Source organism: Amphiura filiformis, chromosome 13 (assembly GCF_039555335.1).
Source record: "Amphiura filiformis chromosome 13, Afil_fr2py, whole genome shotgun sequence".
Lineage (NCBI taxonomy): Eukaryota > Metazoa > Echinodermata > Ophiuroidea > Amphilepidida > Amphiuridae > Amphiura > Amphiura filiformis.
In genome coordinates this window covers 17,999,925-18,016,691 of record NC_092640.1, presented here as the reverse complement: position 1 = coordinate 18,016,691, position 16,767 = coordinate 17,999,925, and the positions used below count along the sequence as shown (strand labels likewise).

Sequence of the window (16,767 nt, the reverse complement as noted above, 5' to 3'; positions counted from 1 at the left end):
TTACATACGTCATGAATGCTGTATATAAATTATATTGTATTAATCTATTGAGAAATTATAGAAAAACATAAATAAACTCACCCTATCTCGGACGTCGGAACGGTCCTGCCATTTCAGTCACGGAGATTTTCTGCTATCGATGATAAATGCAGCGATACGCAAGTTCAGCCTCTACCGATTTGACACGGCTCTCATGGCAGTGCACAACTCTCCGGACACATGAGCTGCTAAAATCGTGAGAACCATGTATTTTGCCTCTAATAAATAATTAAACGAGAGTGATATGCATGTAGCTGTCTCTACTTGTAATATTCAGTGAAATGTTAGCGAAATGATATTCCAAATATTTGTCTCGAATGTCCTCATTTTTACCCACAATCCCTGGAACAGTTACCAAGACAACGCGCCATATTAGAAATAACAATTTGCCGACTTCCGCACATTTCGTATCAAAACATTACCTTGTTGGAAGAAAATGTCAGATCTTTCAGAGCAAGAGTACGACGAAGATCAAGAGGGAGTTGATGAGCCTGAAATAAGTCAAGGAGAAGGTGATGAAGGAGAGAATGACGGGGCAGAACACGAGGAAGAAGAGGTTTGTTGTGGTTAATGATGTTGTGAAGTAAGCTTACAATTTTTACACGGAACAAGGCTGCAGAATTCGGAACCAGGCATTGACAGTTGGGAAAATAGTGCTGTAAACTTTGTTCAGCACAAATAGGCTAGACTCATAACATTGTCATAGTTTTGGCAATTGTATGAAACTTAACTATAATCAAATTAAGTAATTCTTGGCCAAACTGGAACACTGTGAACGCTAGTGGCTCCTCCGCGATAAACACACATGAATATAGCGCGTTCAGAAGAAAGTATACACGTGCCTTTTACACGCTTAGTACACTACATGGATGCAACGCGCATGTTCCAGTTTGGCCAAGAATTACTTAATTTGATTATAGGTGCCTCTCTGTGAATTTTTACACTACTGAGTACTGTCTGTATGTGTGTGGATTTGGAAATGGAATGCATGAATGATGATGAGAATGAATGATAATCGCATGGCATTGCCATTGTCATTGGTAATTCTGACAGAGTCAGGGATAGCGCTCAAAATGGCGATCGCTGGATAGAGCGACATGATCCATTTTTTCGCTTTTTATTAATCTAGTATTAAATGACTTTCAAAAAACCAAGTTTAAAAGTGTGTAAATTGATGTGCAAAAGTATTACTTGGATGAAAATCATGAAATATTAATCTTACTATAAATAAGGGAATGTTGTGGGTGAGGGTGTGTGTGCGGGTATGTTAATGAAATGCTCCGTCAGTTTCGATCCAAATGTCGCCAAATTCATATGGGAGATCGAGGAATATATGGGAATGTCCTGTTATTAATTTGGTTGAAAACGGTCAAGAATTGGCCTCAATGTGGTCCGTTGCTCTCCTCAGGTAAACAAAACCAGGAGTCAGTTGCTAAGCTAGCCCTGCGTGTCACACGCAGGGGCGGATCCAGGAATTTTCAATAGAGGGGGCGCCGAGCCACCACCGCCGCTGCTGCGGCTCGGCGCCCACACAAAGTCAGGCGCCGCTCTGCAAAAATACACAGAATCAGGCGCCGATCTGCAAAAAATAGAGGGGGCGCGCGCCGGGTGCGCCCCCCTCTAAATCCGCCACTGACACGGGCGTATCTAATGCCAAGCCACTCGCAATTTTTTTTAAATGGAACAAAATTGGCCCATGTAGAAGAAACTAAAAAGAAAGAAAGAAGCTAAAATATAAACGTAGGCCTAAGGAGGGTCAGACTCAGATAAATAAAATTTACCTTTTCAATGATTCTACCTGTTCAGTAATTCCTCCTGTTACTCATCTCAGGGGTCCCCACTAGTTCTAGTAACTATAACTCAGCATACTGAGTTATAGGGCACTCTATTCATATCTGTACCACAAATAAGAAACATCACAATATGTGGGCTCATTTTGGGCTCCAAGGATGTAGACGAGGAACTCTCAAGGACAGTTTTGGCCTGCATGGATGATTTTAATCCCCATTGTACCAGAGTTTGGGCATACATGGATGATTTTAATCCCATTATACTATACTACTGCTACCATACCAAAGTTGAGATAATTGATCTACATTGATCTCAACTTTTGGGTGGGTTCAACATCCCCTGAGTTGGCAAAACCTGCAATCTTCATGGAGTAATTTACTTAGTGCAAAAGTGGTCAAAATATTGCTCTGCAAAATTGCTTTATTTTCATGATTTGGATTTATCATATTGAGCAGCATTCTACTTGTGATGTTTCTACACTGTGTAGAGAGGGTCTACAGCATCTCTGAGGTAAAACTGACAAATACAAGGTATATTTCTTGATGCTTGAAGTTTGTTTTTCTTAAACGTACAGTGCATCCCTATGTACCGCTGCAAGACTTCAGGTCCGTAGATGTCATTATGTTTATGATAAAGACTGAAGTATTGCTGGCAAGACTAGGGTCCCCGCTAGATGACTCATCTAGCGGCGATTTATGGAATTGATGCATACCAAAAACAGTTGAGTACACACCGTCTTAAGTTTGCAAGTTAAGCTTTCTTCGCGGGTATTATTGCTGACTAACCTGCCAGGTCGCCGGACCCTGCATGAGATGCATCGATGCTCTCTAGCCTTTGTGCGGAGTGGAGAAGGCTAGAGGAATTCAGCTAATCATACACTTTGGGGCAGAACTTATTATTTGGTTCACCTCAAGTTTGGTAGTGATGTAATGTCCGTATTTTGCTGACCACAGTATCAATTCGGGCACGTAAAGTTAATCATGCAGTGCGTACACGCATGTGTAGTGTTACTACAAAGGCGGTTTGTCGGCATGCTTGCAGTGCAGCCACGAACAAGCCTTGACATCACTTCCTAACTTGAGGCAAACCAATGTATAGCCATATTAGTGGAATAATTTTGCTTTTGGACTTACTGTTCGTGCTTCTGGTAATGCGTTCCAGTCTTTTAATGTTCTGGGAAAGAACTTCAAAAGATAGATTCAAATGTACCGTACATGTAGATTCAAATGTACATGTCCTGTCTACTCTAGGAATTAGAATATGAACAGCAACTAGTCAGAATTGCAAATGAATGAACAGGAGAACTTGCCAATTTGGCTAAATCGGTCAGGACTTAATTTGTTTTATTTACATTTATCTGGAAGAGACTTAGAAATGACCCTAAATAACCATTGTAAGAATGTTTTGAAACATAACAAAAATTCAGTCAAAATCAATTGGGAGTGTAAACACTATGCTGTATCAAGATGCTGTGATGGCTACTGCTCATTGTACAGTTTTTAAAAATCAGTCCACTTCAGCCATAAATATACAGCTAAAAAATTATGGGTCGATCTGGCTGCAGAACAGGTATTTTTCAGGTCACCGTAACAATGATTTGTTCCCATCTTTTTTTTTTTCTCCAGAAGCTACCGGAGATACCGTTAACAGAGGAGATGGTGGGTGAGAGTTTATCTCTGCTCTGTAAGATTGGAAGTGGGTTGGGGCATGCCTGCGTCCGACTAGATGTCAAAGAGAAGTAAGTACGGCAGGCTTTGAGTTAAGGCATGTGAGTGCAACGTACATGAAGGGGCGCAGGAGGGCACAGCTTAGCTCACCTACCCAAGTGCGATTTATAGCTCGCCTTACAAACCTGCCAGATCCTTAGCTTGAACTTCACAAGTGTAATTTATAGCACACCTTACAGCTCACCTTAACATTTCAAGGAGTGTGATTTGTAGCACACCTGGTATTTTCAGAACTCAAACCCTGTTGTTGGTCACTATGGTGATGGTGTCTTGTTGGTATCCCATCCTGCACTCCCACACATTTCTAGCCACCTGACCTAATATATTAAGGTGGAACTTGAGCTATTTCTTTACACACTGTTTTATGTTAACTGAATACTCATACATACATTGTAACGTACCGTACACAACCACTTTTTTGGGGGGGGGGGCTTGATGCAAAAATTTTCATTAAGAAAATTTTTCGGCCCCTTTTGACATGAAAATTATGGCTCAACCCCATAGAAAAGCATATAAACTCAATTTTCCTAGGTAAATTTGTAGGGCTATTTTTCTGCCCCCCCTTAGGAGGATCAAAACTTTTAATGGCTCCCCTTTTTGAATCAGGCCCCTCAACAAGTGTTTGTGAATGGTCCCTTAGAGGTTTTGCTACTATAATTTGTAAGGTTACTCTATCATTACAGAAAAATATGGCCAAGAAGGGTAGCTGTATGATATTTTTAGCATTAACTTTTTTATAACTTTTGTTTTGTTTTTTGCAGAGAAGTAACAGACATAAGTTTGCTGAGTACCTTCATCCACTTACGATATGTAGACCTATCAATCAACATGATCCGTGACATTTCACCTTTGAACTCGCTGACCCACCTGCTGACGCTAAAGCTTGACCGTAATCTTCTGTTAACACCCAAGCTTGATCAGCTTCCATATCTGCAAGTGGCAAGTTTTGCTAACAATAGGATAACGACTACAGAAGGCATCAACCATCCACTTTTAGAATCTGTTAATTTATCATGTAAGTTAAGGACTGGATGAATTTAGATCTTGTAAAAGTTGTAAAGTTATCAATGGTTATACATTTGGCCGCGGAATCTTATGGTGGGGTTCTCCCTTAAGTATAAAGTTATGGCTGACTGTGTGCATAACTTTAGTCTAGGGCCATTTCACAAAGTAACAGTTGTCAGTGGCTGTTATCTGGCTGACAACTGGTGCAGTGTATGGCGTAAACATGAAGATGGGTTCTGATTGGCTAAAATGAATCACATCATCAGCACCAAAAAATCTCCATCGATTGACGCAGGCGTGAACTAGTTCTTTTTGTGCGACTTAAGGGCAGAGTAATGGGAGAGAACATGGACCTTTTCGAGCTTCATTATTTCTGAATTGTATGTCCAAAGTATATAAAACTATACATTTTTGGAAAGGAAATGAGTCAAGGAATCCCATGGTGACGTCAGATTTGTTCAAAAATCTCAAGTTTTGAAAAAATCACAAAAATCACTTTTTACCCCAATTTTTTGTGACAACTTAGAAAAAAAATCCGCTCGAGTAAAAAAAAAAAATCAGTTAGCTTTTCATGAAGAAGAGACATGAACTTAGGGAAGGTTTTTTTTTTTTTTTGTAATTTTTCTTTTTTTTCTTTTTTTTTAGAAATTCTGTTTAAAAAAGCAATTTTTTTTTTTTATTTATCTTAATATTGCACATAATGGTGTATTTTTTTTCTTAAAACAAATATTTTGAAAAAATGAAAAAACCTTCCCTAGACTTTGATGTACTCGAAAGGATAGTGCAAAAAGTTTACCCTTTGCTTGCATACTTTTCGAAAGTTATCTTGTCACAAAATCGTGCAATATTGTCAAAAGTGAACTCTGAGAAATCGACGTTTTAGTAAAAAATGTCAAAATTATGCACAAAACGTCCTTAAATTTTAAAACGGTAAGACTTTCACACTTGTAAAAGCTGTATCTGGTGCATGGTCTAAATATGCATCTTTTGCACCAATGAATCTATAATCTCTGCTTTCAGTGCGCCAAAATTCAAAATAATTAAAAAATCTAAGTGGCATTTTGACAGCAAATTTTTGTTTTGTTTACACCGCATTTGCTGGCGTTAAAACAACATACCGAATGCGCCTTGACTGCGTTGGACATACGCGCAGAGTTATGCCACGTCACGCTGACGCGATTCAAGGCTGTAATCACAATATTTCGCGATTCACAAGATTTCTGACTCATTATTTCCGCCAATTTACTAAGATGTCTTGAGCCATGTGACTTTTTAGAGTTGAAAAGAGTGAAATAAATCAAGCAAAAATACGAATAAATATTAGCAAGTTGTATTTTATCAGTTTCAAGTGAAAGAATACATCTTAGTGTTGATAAATATCAAAAAATCTCAAATTCGGTCGTGGACGAATGTGTCTTCCATTACTCTGGCCTTAAGTGCGAAAGGTCTTTGCAAAATGGTCAACTAGAATAAATTTGAATAGCTAGAATAGTGGGACAGATACATGCGATGCATAGAGAGGAGAGCGTGGCGCAATGGTTAGGGTGCTTGCCTTTAGTGCATGAGGTCCCGGGTTCAATTCCTGGTGGTGGCGATTTGCTGGGATATTGACTTGGTTTCGCTCACAGATAATTGAGGACTCATTGCCCCCCCCGGTTCCCCGACTTCATGCACGGTGTGAACAAAAGTGGACCTAATTACCTCCAAAGTATAATTTATTGAGTTGATCTGTAAATGAGAATCAAAGTTTTGCTGGATTGCATGATATAAACATGGTCCAATATAGGTACCAGACCCATACGTGGGGGGAGGTGATTAGCAAGAGTATAAAAAGTCCCAAGAAAATCACAATTTATAGAGCAGCAAGCAAAAACAATCAGGTTTTTTAAAGCTTTTTTGATCCAAAAAGGTCCACTTTTTGTGAAGAAATTCCACTTTTCACAAAATTGCCCCCCCTTGGAAAAAGGTCCACTTTTTAAAACTCAACACCCCCTCCCTAAAAAAAAAAAAAAAAAAAACCCTGTGTACGGGATATATAACGCTGCATTTTGTCTAACGTTGGAAAAAATAAGCATGATAAAGTTAATTATGAATATAATAAAGAGATTGAGTTCATCCCAGAATGGATAATTAATAATTTATCTTTGTGTTTGTCTTTATGTTTGTTTGTTTTAGTCAATATGATTTCAAGCATAAGTGGATTAGATCCTACCATACTTGGAAGACTACACACGCTGGAGTTGAGAGGCAATAAACTCACAACAACTGCTGGAATCTACTTACCCAACCTGAAAAATCTTTTCTTGGTAAGGTGTACACCTGTTAGGGACCGTTCACAAACACTTGTTTAAGGGGTGGGGCCTGATGCAAAATGAAAAATTCACTTTTTTTCAGGGCTTTTCTGTTATTCAATCCTTCATCTGCGATCAAGCCTGTAAGCAGGGAGCGCGATGTGAAAGTCCTTCTGAAATAAAGTCCACTTTTCATGGTAAAACCAGGGATTATGACATCCGTGGTAAAACAGGGTACAAATTTACATTTTTAGGGGGTGTCATGACGTCTACCAGTACCGGAAAACTTGGAAGTCTTTGAAGAACCTTTAACACCAGATCAGTTGTATTGATAAGTAAAGTTTGGGAGTAAAGTTTGGAGATGCCATCAACTATTGTAATAGTTAAGTTTGGGTATTTTTTTTAATGAATGGCATATCATAGTACAATTCAGGGGCAAAACCATTATACTGGTCTCATTATATTTAAATAAGCACATTGATTGGTGTTCTTCTAGCGGCCTATTTCTCTGTAGTCTCTCTGTGAAGTTGGCATCATTGAAATTTAAATTTCAAAAGAAAATCCTTGAAAAAGGAGGCCCTCTCTGTACAATACCACTGCTTGAAACTGGTTAATGCTTACATGCTCAATATGATGAGGGCAGTAATTGAAGTTTTACATGTATTAAAAATGTATGTTAAATTAGAGATAAGAAAAAGGGTCTTGTTGTTCATGTGTTTGTATCTGAAAAAATTTAATGTTGATATAAACAATATCAGTTATCAAATGTTATACTTCTTTTCAACAAATATTACATATATTTCACTGGGAAGTTTTACGTATTGCAGTTCTTGCTAGACAGATACATGTAGAATGGATAAATCTATTGAGGGCGCGATACTCAAAACAGTGATCCCCAAACAGGTGGTAGTCAGCATGTTAAACAGAGATGGCAAAATTGCTCAGTTTTATGGCAAGTATTTTGCACCATAAGAGAGAAACATGGTTTATTACTTAAGAACCTGGTGTCTTGATCAAAAAACCTGAATTCTTAAATAATGAAGGAAAAAAATTATTTCTTGATAAAAAAAAAACATGCGGTTTGTTAATCAAGGAGCCAGGTTTTTCATCAGGTTTTCTTGCTCAGAAAACCAGGCATTTTAATTTTTATGACTTTTGTGATTTGTATCTTTTATGATGCATAATACTTGTCATACACTCGGAACACAGAAGGGAATTTGTAGCTTGCGACCAGTAATTATTAAACTCTTACTGTATGTAGTTAATTTAAAGTTAAATTAGTGAGGTTCACTGTCAAACCTCAACAGTTTCAAATTGTGATAATATGTGACGTGTCATGTCAAAAGGAGACACTTTTGGGCAGGATCATAAATGGAGAAATAGCCAAATATCTGTCCGTGGTGATTTTTTCCCAATTTGGGTTTGTTGCGAATTTGTGATGTCATTAATGGTTAAAATATTGTCTGATAGTTTCAGACCGGAATATAACTGGCATCTTGTATTTTTTAGACATTTTTCAAGGTAATTCCCGCTCTCAACATTGTCAATAATATTTTTAAAGGCCGATATCTCAATTTCCAATTTTATAATACCATAACATACAAACTCAATATCTTCGCTTAGGAATGTCAGATTTCTTTGGGGAAAACGGTGTTGTGGAGCAAAATCTATATAATAATACTGGTAGTCTGTCTGTGACTCTGTGACTCTGTCTGTCCGCCTATTTTCTCGGAGACTGGGGGTCGCACATTCCTCAAACTTGGTGGGTGGGTGCAGCTTGGTATGAGGAAGAACAAGTTTATATTTTTTAAAGTCAAAGGTCAAGGCCGGGTCAAGTTCAATTGAAGTCTAATTTCAAACTCTTTAAATGGCAAATCTAGCCATGCCAATGTGTTGACCTTGGACTCTCAAACAAAAGTTTCCACAGTGACCTTTTCATCAGACCTACGGTTAAGAGGTCAAAGGTCAAGAAAGGTAAAAATTTCAAATTGCCCCTATAGAGCTGAAACTTAGTGGGTGGGTGGACCTTGGACAAACAAATAAAAGTTTCCACAGTGACCTTTTCGTCAGACCTACGGTTAAGAGGTCATAGGTCAAAAAAGGTAAAAATTTTAAATTGCCCCTATGAAGCTCAAACTTAGTGGGTGGGTGGACCTTGCACTAACAAATAAAAGTTTCCACGGTGACTTTTTCGTCAGACCAACGGTGAAGAGGTCATAGGTCAAAAAGGTAAAAATTTCAAATTGCCCCTATAGAGCTGAAACTTAGTGGGTGGGTGGACCTTGGACAAACAAATAAAAGTTTCCACAGTGACCTTTTCGTCAGACCTATGGTTAAGAGGTCATAGGTCAAAAAAGGTAAAAATTTTAAATTGCCCCTATGAAGCTCAAACTTGGTGGGTGGGTGAACCTTTCACTAACAAATAAAAGTTTCCACGGTCACCTTTCAGTCAGACCCACGGTTAAGAGGTCATAGGTCAAGAAAGGTAAAACCTTCAAATTGCCCCTATAGAGCTCAAACTTGGTGGGTGGGTGGACCTTGGACTAACAAGCAAAAGTTTCCACGGTGACCTTTTCTTTAGACCTACGGTGAAGAGGTCATAGGTCAAAAAAGTTGCCCCTATGGAGCTCAAATGTGGTGAGTGGGTGGACCTTGGACTATTAACAAAAGTTTCCACGGCGACGTTTTTGTCAGACCTACAGTTGAGAGGTCATACGTCAAAAAACATAAAAATTTCAAATTGCTCATGAAACTTGGTGGGTGGGTGTAACTTTGGCCAAGGAAGCTCAGATTTGAGAGTGAAAGTCAGGTCAAATTGCAAAAACCTGCAATTGAGCTCATCTGTGCGGACAGTGATCCCAGCCAAAGGACACACACTGATTTTGAGATCTGCAAAAGCCAATAACCATGACAGCCGAGAACCGCGAAATACGGGTAACCGCCTAGTATCTCTATATTTAAGATATATGTAAAAAACTCAAAATTGATAACCTGCCCAAAAGTGTCTCCTTTTGACATGACACATCACATATTATCTATTGCATGCATAACATTTTGTGATGTCCTGAGCATTTTTAAGTTTTAAAATTAAATCCCATTCCATTACGGGGCCAGCAACAGAAAATTCCCAAATGTAGTACATTCATAACATACACCACCTGCACCAATAGAGGCTGTGAGCCTTTTCCGCGGGATCCGCCATCTTGTGGGTACTGCCGTTCTGCATGTCATGCATTAGATATTATGCCCCCGATTACGCGATCAGTCAAGCATCAACGCGGTGATCTTAGCAAAAGGCACTCCGCACCCACAAGATGGCAGTGTTGACGCCACAATGACTACCTCTATGCATAAATAATATAAAAACTGGTTCAATTGAAAGTCACAGAAAATAGGTTCTAACAAAGAAAAAATGTCAATAATGATTTTTATTTTGTTCAACAGGGTGGTAACCTTATCAACAAGATAGAGGGTCTTGGGCGTCTTGAACATCTTACCACGCCCATCTCCGCGACAACCAGCTTGAGAAGCTGGATGGATTTTCAGAGAACATGAAGCAGTTGCAGTATGTTAATATTCGTGGCAACAACTTTGTGGATGTGAAAGAGACTAGCAAATTAAAGTGCCTACCAAAAATGAGAGCTCTGATCTTATCAGGTGGGTAATCCCAATAAAAATTGACTTTTTCGGTAAATCCCATAAGCCTTTGCGAGTACACCTGAGAACTCATCATTTTACGTCACGCCGACTTGCAATGTGCAGAAACGATGTTCGCTAAATGATTTGCAGCATTGGCGCATATCGGCGTAACGTCAAATGACGACTTCTCAGGTGTACTCACAAAGGCTTATGGGATTTACCGAAAAGGTCAATTGTTGTGAGGTTGGCCCAGAGAGTACTCAAGTTTGGTTTGGATAGGGGTGTGCTGCTGAGAATTTGAAAGTGGACCCATCATATGTCAATTTGTTAAGAAATTTTGACCCATCGGTATACCAAAAGTCAAAACATTCAGCCAAATTTAACACAAATTGTCTTTTTCCCCAAATTTTGGGGAAATGTCCTAAATTTTGGCTACAGTGAGGCAAAATTGGGGCTACTTTGTGAAAAAGATTGGAAAAATTTTGAAAAAAGGACCCATCCATATAAGGATACCAAAAATGGCTTAGTAGAAAAGGAGCTTATTGATATACCAAAAAGCTGAAAATGCTACCCAATGTTAGCAATACATCCCTGTATGGTCATTTGTATTAAGGGCCCCCTGGGGAATTTGGCAGAATGCCTAATATTGATTTGTTTCTTTGGTAAATTCATTTAATGAATTAATTCCCTTGAATTAGAGAATGGACCAGGCAGCGCAGCGCTGCACCGTTAACAAAACCCTGTATACTGCCCTCATTTGCTCACTTATCATGATGGATCACTGTTAAATTATTGACACAAAACGTTATACAGAAAGCGTTTATATGTCGGGTTATAAAAAGGGTATCAAATGTTTTAATAACATTCAGAAATTTATGCAAAATATTTTGCGAAAATGTTTGCCAAAAATATTTTGTAATATTTTGGCAAGAATATTTTCATGAGGTGAAATATGGACTGTATGGATTGAATGGAACAGTTCATATTTCACCATTGAACGGATAAAAACATTCAATATTTGTTTTATATAACTCGTATATAAATTCCTTTTCTTCCACTTAGCGTTGCCAAGGTAGCTGCGCATGAGTGCAATTGAAAGTGGACTATTTTTTTCTTAAAATGGCAAAAATAAGTTTTTGCCCAATCAAATGATAAGAATCTTTGTACGAATGTGTAAATATTTCTGAATTTGAGTGAATTATTTGGTTTGATTGGATCAGATTGTGTCACATATAGCACACACAATGAGTTCTACTGCTTAACTTTCTACATGAATATTACCTGCCATACCTTACAGAGTCTCCGCTGTCAGATGAAGATGACTACCGCATGGAGGTTCTTATCAATCTGAGACGTCTGGAACGTCTTGACAAAGATGAGTTCACAGAGGAAGAGAGGCAGGAGGCAGAAGAAATCTATGAGCAGAGACGAGCTGAGGAAATGGCTGCAGAGGTTGGTAGTGTGAATCCTAGAGTACTTGTGCTATTCTGTTTAAAATCCACACACCCCCTGTGGAAAATTTTGATGCCATCTCAATTCCAGTTGAACATTATGTTCAATTCAGCTGGACATTTTTGCTAGTTGAAAACATCCAGTTTAATTTGACCTAAAATTATAATTGAAGAACAAAATAAAAAGACTAGTTTGCGTCTGACGTCAGTGCAAAAGCGTAATTGGTTGCAGACCTGCACAGAATGGCATTTTTTGGTCTGGTTGACAGGACACCATACGCAAACTAGTCTTTTAATTCGGTCTTCAATTATAAAACAATTTTAGTGATATTCCAAAATCCCCACACCTTGTTCACATTTTATGGATGAAAATGGATAGATCTGGAATAATTTATACTGTTGATTCTAAAGTTTTCTTCAAGGGTGTGTTTTTCAAATGGAATAGGCCATTTCACTATTTGAATCCATTGTATCATTGGTAGTCTGTCGTAAAGTTACAATTTTGTTTCGAGATTTTGTGAGAGATTCTGTGAGAATCCAGCTGGGCAGTTACCGTAAACGTTCGCCTAATGACGCACCTGGGCTCCTTTTTCTTGGGGTAAATTTCATGGAACAAATAGAGAGCTCCCTCCTCTAAAAATCCCAACAAGAATTAAGGGTACGTGCCCGTATTTGCTGGTGGGATTTTTATTGGAGGGCACTTTTAGTTTGTGTGTAAAATTCCAGTTATGTCAAGGGAGCCCATAGCGCCATTAGGCGAACGTTTACGATATTGCTACAACATTTTGGAGAAAATGGTCATGAATTTGTGTCATTAAATGATCATATTTGATCACAGTTCACATAATTGTTATAATTTGGTTCAACAAATGCCATAGATGGATGATAAAATTCCACAAAAGTGGACAAATCCAATTTGATACAGGGAAATAAGATGAAACCTCTGGCACCGACAGGTAGTATCATGTAACATGAATTTCACAAAGAGACAAATCCGTATTTGGCACTCATAATGATAATTCATAACCTCATTAATATATACGCAGCAAGTGCAATCCAATCACAGATAATAACTTTTAAATACGCGGTCATTGAAAAAGTATAATGACCGCGTCTTGTGGCGTAGCTAAAAGTACGCTCTACAATGATCATGTTACGTGACGTGTTACGCATTCAAACAAATGACGTGGACGCTGGCCGCCGTATTTGGACATCGCATGGTTGCGTGCTAGTGTGATTGGTCGCTAGCGGTATTTCCTTAATGGGCTATTCGATTTTTACAGGGAAAACGACAGATAGTGTTAAAATTGTGTTCTGTTTTCAAATTAAAAGAAAAAAATGTGACGTAAATTGAATTAAAAAAAAGTGAAAAGTGACAGTTATGAATGAGGGTAATGACTTTTGCATCAGTTATTTTTGGTATTGTGAAATATCTAAACATTGTGCTTTGGACCTCGGAATATCCCTCGGGCGCAGAATCGGGATATTCCTCGGTTCCAAAGCACAATGTTTAGATATTTCACAATACCCTCAAAACAACTGATGCGCAGTCATTAACCTCTAAATATGTTCTGTACAAACACTGCAAAAGCGTCAGGGAAGCTATTTCAGTAAATCATTTTCATTACAAGTGAGTCAAGTTATTTTGTTTGGTGACTGAATTGTGTCTGAAGTTACACTCATATACAGGTCATCTTGGTGAAATAAAGTAACCTACTTTGAATATTGATTTTGGATTGAATTTAAAACTTATTTCATTTGATTTTATTACAGGGCACAGAAGAAGTGATACATTCTGACACTGAAGATGTATGAAACCAATAGCTACTTTACACCTGTATATATGTACACATCTTTTTATGCGATGCAACTGGCCCAACCAGACTGAAAGCCATGTGAAATATGTACATGAAAATAACATGATAAGGAGCACAAAAACAATAAAATACATGTAAAATTGGCATTGTAAAAAGCTCCTTTGAGAAGAATTATGCTACAGATGTAAGGATTTCAGCTGGGTTACTGTGCTAATTTACATATTTGGGCTATTCTATTTAAAATCCACACTACCTCTGTGGCAGATTTTGGAAATATCTTCCACAGGGGGAGCATGAATTTCAAATAGAAAGAATGAACACATTTGGCAACTCCATTTAAATTTAATGTCACCTTCTGAGAAAGATTCAAACTGAATCTTCCACAGAGGGAAGAGTGAGTTTCAAATAGAGTTGGTAAATGTGCTCTCCTCCTGTAGAAAATGTTTCCAAAATCTTCCATAGGGGTAGTGTGGATTTTAAATGGAATAACCTAATGGAAATGGATCATTAGTTTCCAAATGGACAACTAAAAATAGGGACGAGGTGTCAAATAAATTTTCACTGGTCCAAGGTGTTGTATTTTCTTAAAACATGCTTTGATTAGATGACAGCAGTTAGAAATCATGTGGAATTACAAGAATGATTGGTAAAAACACCAGTTCCTCTCCAAATACATGAAATATATGACAAGAGTATACTAAATATTTCATTATTTTAAACTATCCCTTGTTAATTTGTTTGGTACAGACACTCCATATTTTAAAGAAAAAAATGCATGATCTTTAAAATAATGAAAAATTTTGGCAAAATGAGCAGGCGGGTGATTAGAAACTTACGATTCATTTCCATTTTGATTTATAGCCTAATAAGTGAACAGTTTTACGACTCTCACCTTTGACCTTTGATCAAATTATGTCATGAATATTATCATTGACGGCAAGAAAGACAGGCGCTGATTGGAATACAGCAACTAGCTGTAGTATTGTATATTTCACCTATGCTATGGAAAGTCGCAAAAGGAATAAAGCTATTCTTGAGGAGGGCAATCAAGAGATATGCTGTGCACATATTTCAATGACCCTACTGGGGATGAATTTGTCTTCAATACCAATTTTAATTCACCAGTGTACACGGCCGTTTATGTGTGGCAATCAGAGGAGAAAGAAACAGCGCGTTCAACCAGTCCAAGTCCCTGTGTATTGTATGATGTAAGTCAGGGACGGATTTAAGCAGTGACCCGGTGGCCCAGGGCCAGTGGATTTTGCGTCGGGCCAGTAAACTTCCAACAATGCTGGCCCGGCGGGCCACTAGATTTTTGAGCCAACACATATGAGACAAGATATAATCAGTGATGGACATTATTTACACAGTTTCTGCTCCGCCTGTCACCTGTAATTTATATCTTTATTCAATGATTTTTCGTATATTTATATTCTTATTCTTGCGTTGCTAGCAAGTTGGAAATATATGGCCGCTTTTTACGGCAATAGTAGGCCTACGTACTACTTCCAAGCTCTTTCGTGCTCTATCTGATGATCATGATGATGATAGCGATACAGGACCGCATATTTGAACCTTTGCTGGTGAACGTTTGGAACTAAAAAAGGCAGGACTACTGAATAATAGTGACTATACTCTCTACATTGAGTACATCAAAACAAATGTTAAGGTTTGCTTGACTTTGGGGGCTCGGATAGCGACGTTTCCACATATTTTTTGTGGGACCTGAGAGCACATCAGACATATCGAATTGCATTTTGAAAACGCGGAATGTCCTTCTGATATCAAATAATTTTGATTTTTGAAATTCGCGATATACGGTAATACAAATTTTATGGCAAATGTTTAAAAATTGATATAGATCAGTGGCATGCGCAAAGGGAGGGCAGGGGGTCATGCCCCCAACTTTTGTTGGTCATTCGGGAAAAACCGTCAAAAACATCAAAATTTACTCCTAATCAGACTCCATTCGGGGAACTGAACAACCTGCCCCCTCCCCACTTTCAATGTGCGCACGCCACTAATATATATTTTCCCCCAAAACACCAACAAAAAAATTAGGGTTTTTTTTTTCTTCTTTTTTTTTTTTTTTTTTTTTGCAGTAGAATATATTGAAAAAGCTGGGCCAGTAAATTTATTGCAGGGCCACTAGATCTGCCATTTCACTGGCCCGGAGGGCCAGTAGAAAACTGAAACCTAAGTCTGTCCCTGATGTAAGTTCTCGCATATTCATGAGGGCCGATTGTTCGATCGTGCCGTGTCTAACAATTACGCCATCGCTGCGTGCCTTCGCGTATACGTGATAGAGCGTTGCATGCTTTTGTGATTACCTGATAGACCGTGAAAATATGCAGTAATTGCGTAGCAGTCTCGCCTGTCGCATTTCATGGAACAATCGGCCCTCATCGTTTGATGCTGAGACTTTGACTGGTTGTACACGCTCTGTTTCTTTCTCCTCCGTGGTGGCAACACTTTTATCTAAAGTTTGTTCGGCTTTTATTAGGCGGAAATTAATTGGCTTTTGTTACTGCGCGCGTCAATAAAGTCCCAACTCATAAGCAGGTCACACATTACGCAACGCACAACTAGCATAAGCATTGCACCAAAGCGTGTGCATGCCATTCTATATCAATACTTGGTGTTATGAGTCTTATTTTTTCCGCCTTATATAAACCAAACAAACATTAGAGCACCCCCAATTTAAGGCCAGGGTAATGGAAGACACATTCGTCCATGCCCGAATTTGAGATTTCTTGATTTTTATCAACACTAAGATGTATTCTTTCACTTGAAACTGATAAAATACAACTTGTTAATATTTACACGTATTTTGCTTGATTTATTTCACTCTTTTCAACTCTAAAAAGTCACATGGCTCAAGACAGCTTAGTAAATTGGCGGAAATAATCAGTCAGAAATGCGCGAAAGCGAAATATTGTGATTACGCTGCGATTCAAGGGCGCGTGACGCGCGCAACTCTGCGCGTATGTCCAACGCAGTCAAGGCG

The 16,767-nt window shown here is 38.4% G+C and overlaps 1 protein-coding gene across 1 annotated transcript; it reads left to right on the top strand.

The window, feature by feature from the left end:
• Positions 1-224: 224 nt before the first annotated feature.
• Positions 225-15,542, top strand: LOC140168069 (leucine-rich repeat-containing protein 23-like). Its single transcript, XM_072191372.1, is given in 8 exon segments — positions 225-595; positions 3,456-3,568; positions 4,319-4,572; positions 6,738-6,868; positions 10,298-10,349; positions 10,352-10,510; positions 11,790-11,944; positions 13,717-15,542. Coding segments are annotated over 8 exon segments (1,026 nt in total). The 5' UTR covers positions 225-475; the 3' UTR covers positions 13,759-15,542.
• Positions 15,543-16,767: the final 1,225 nt, after the last annotated feature.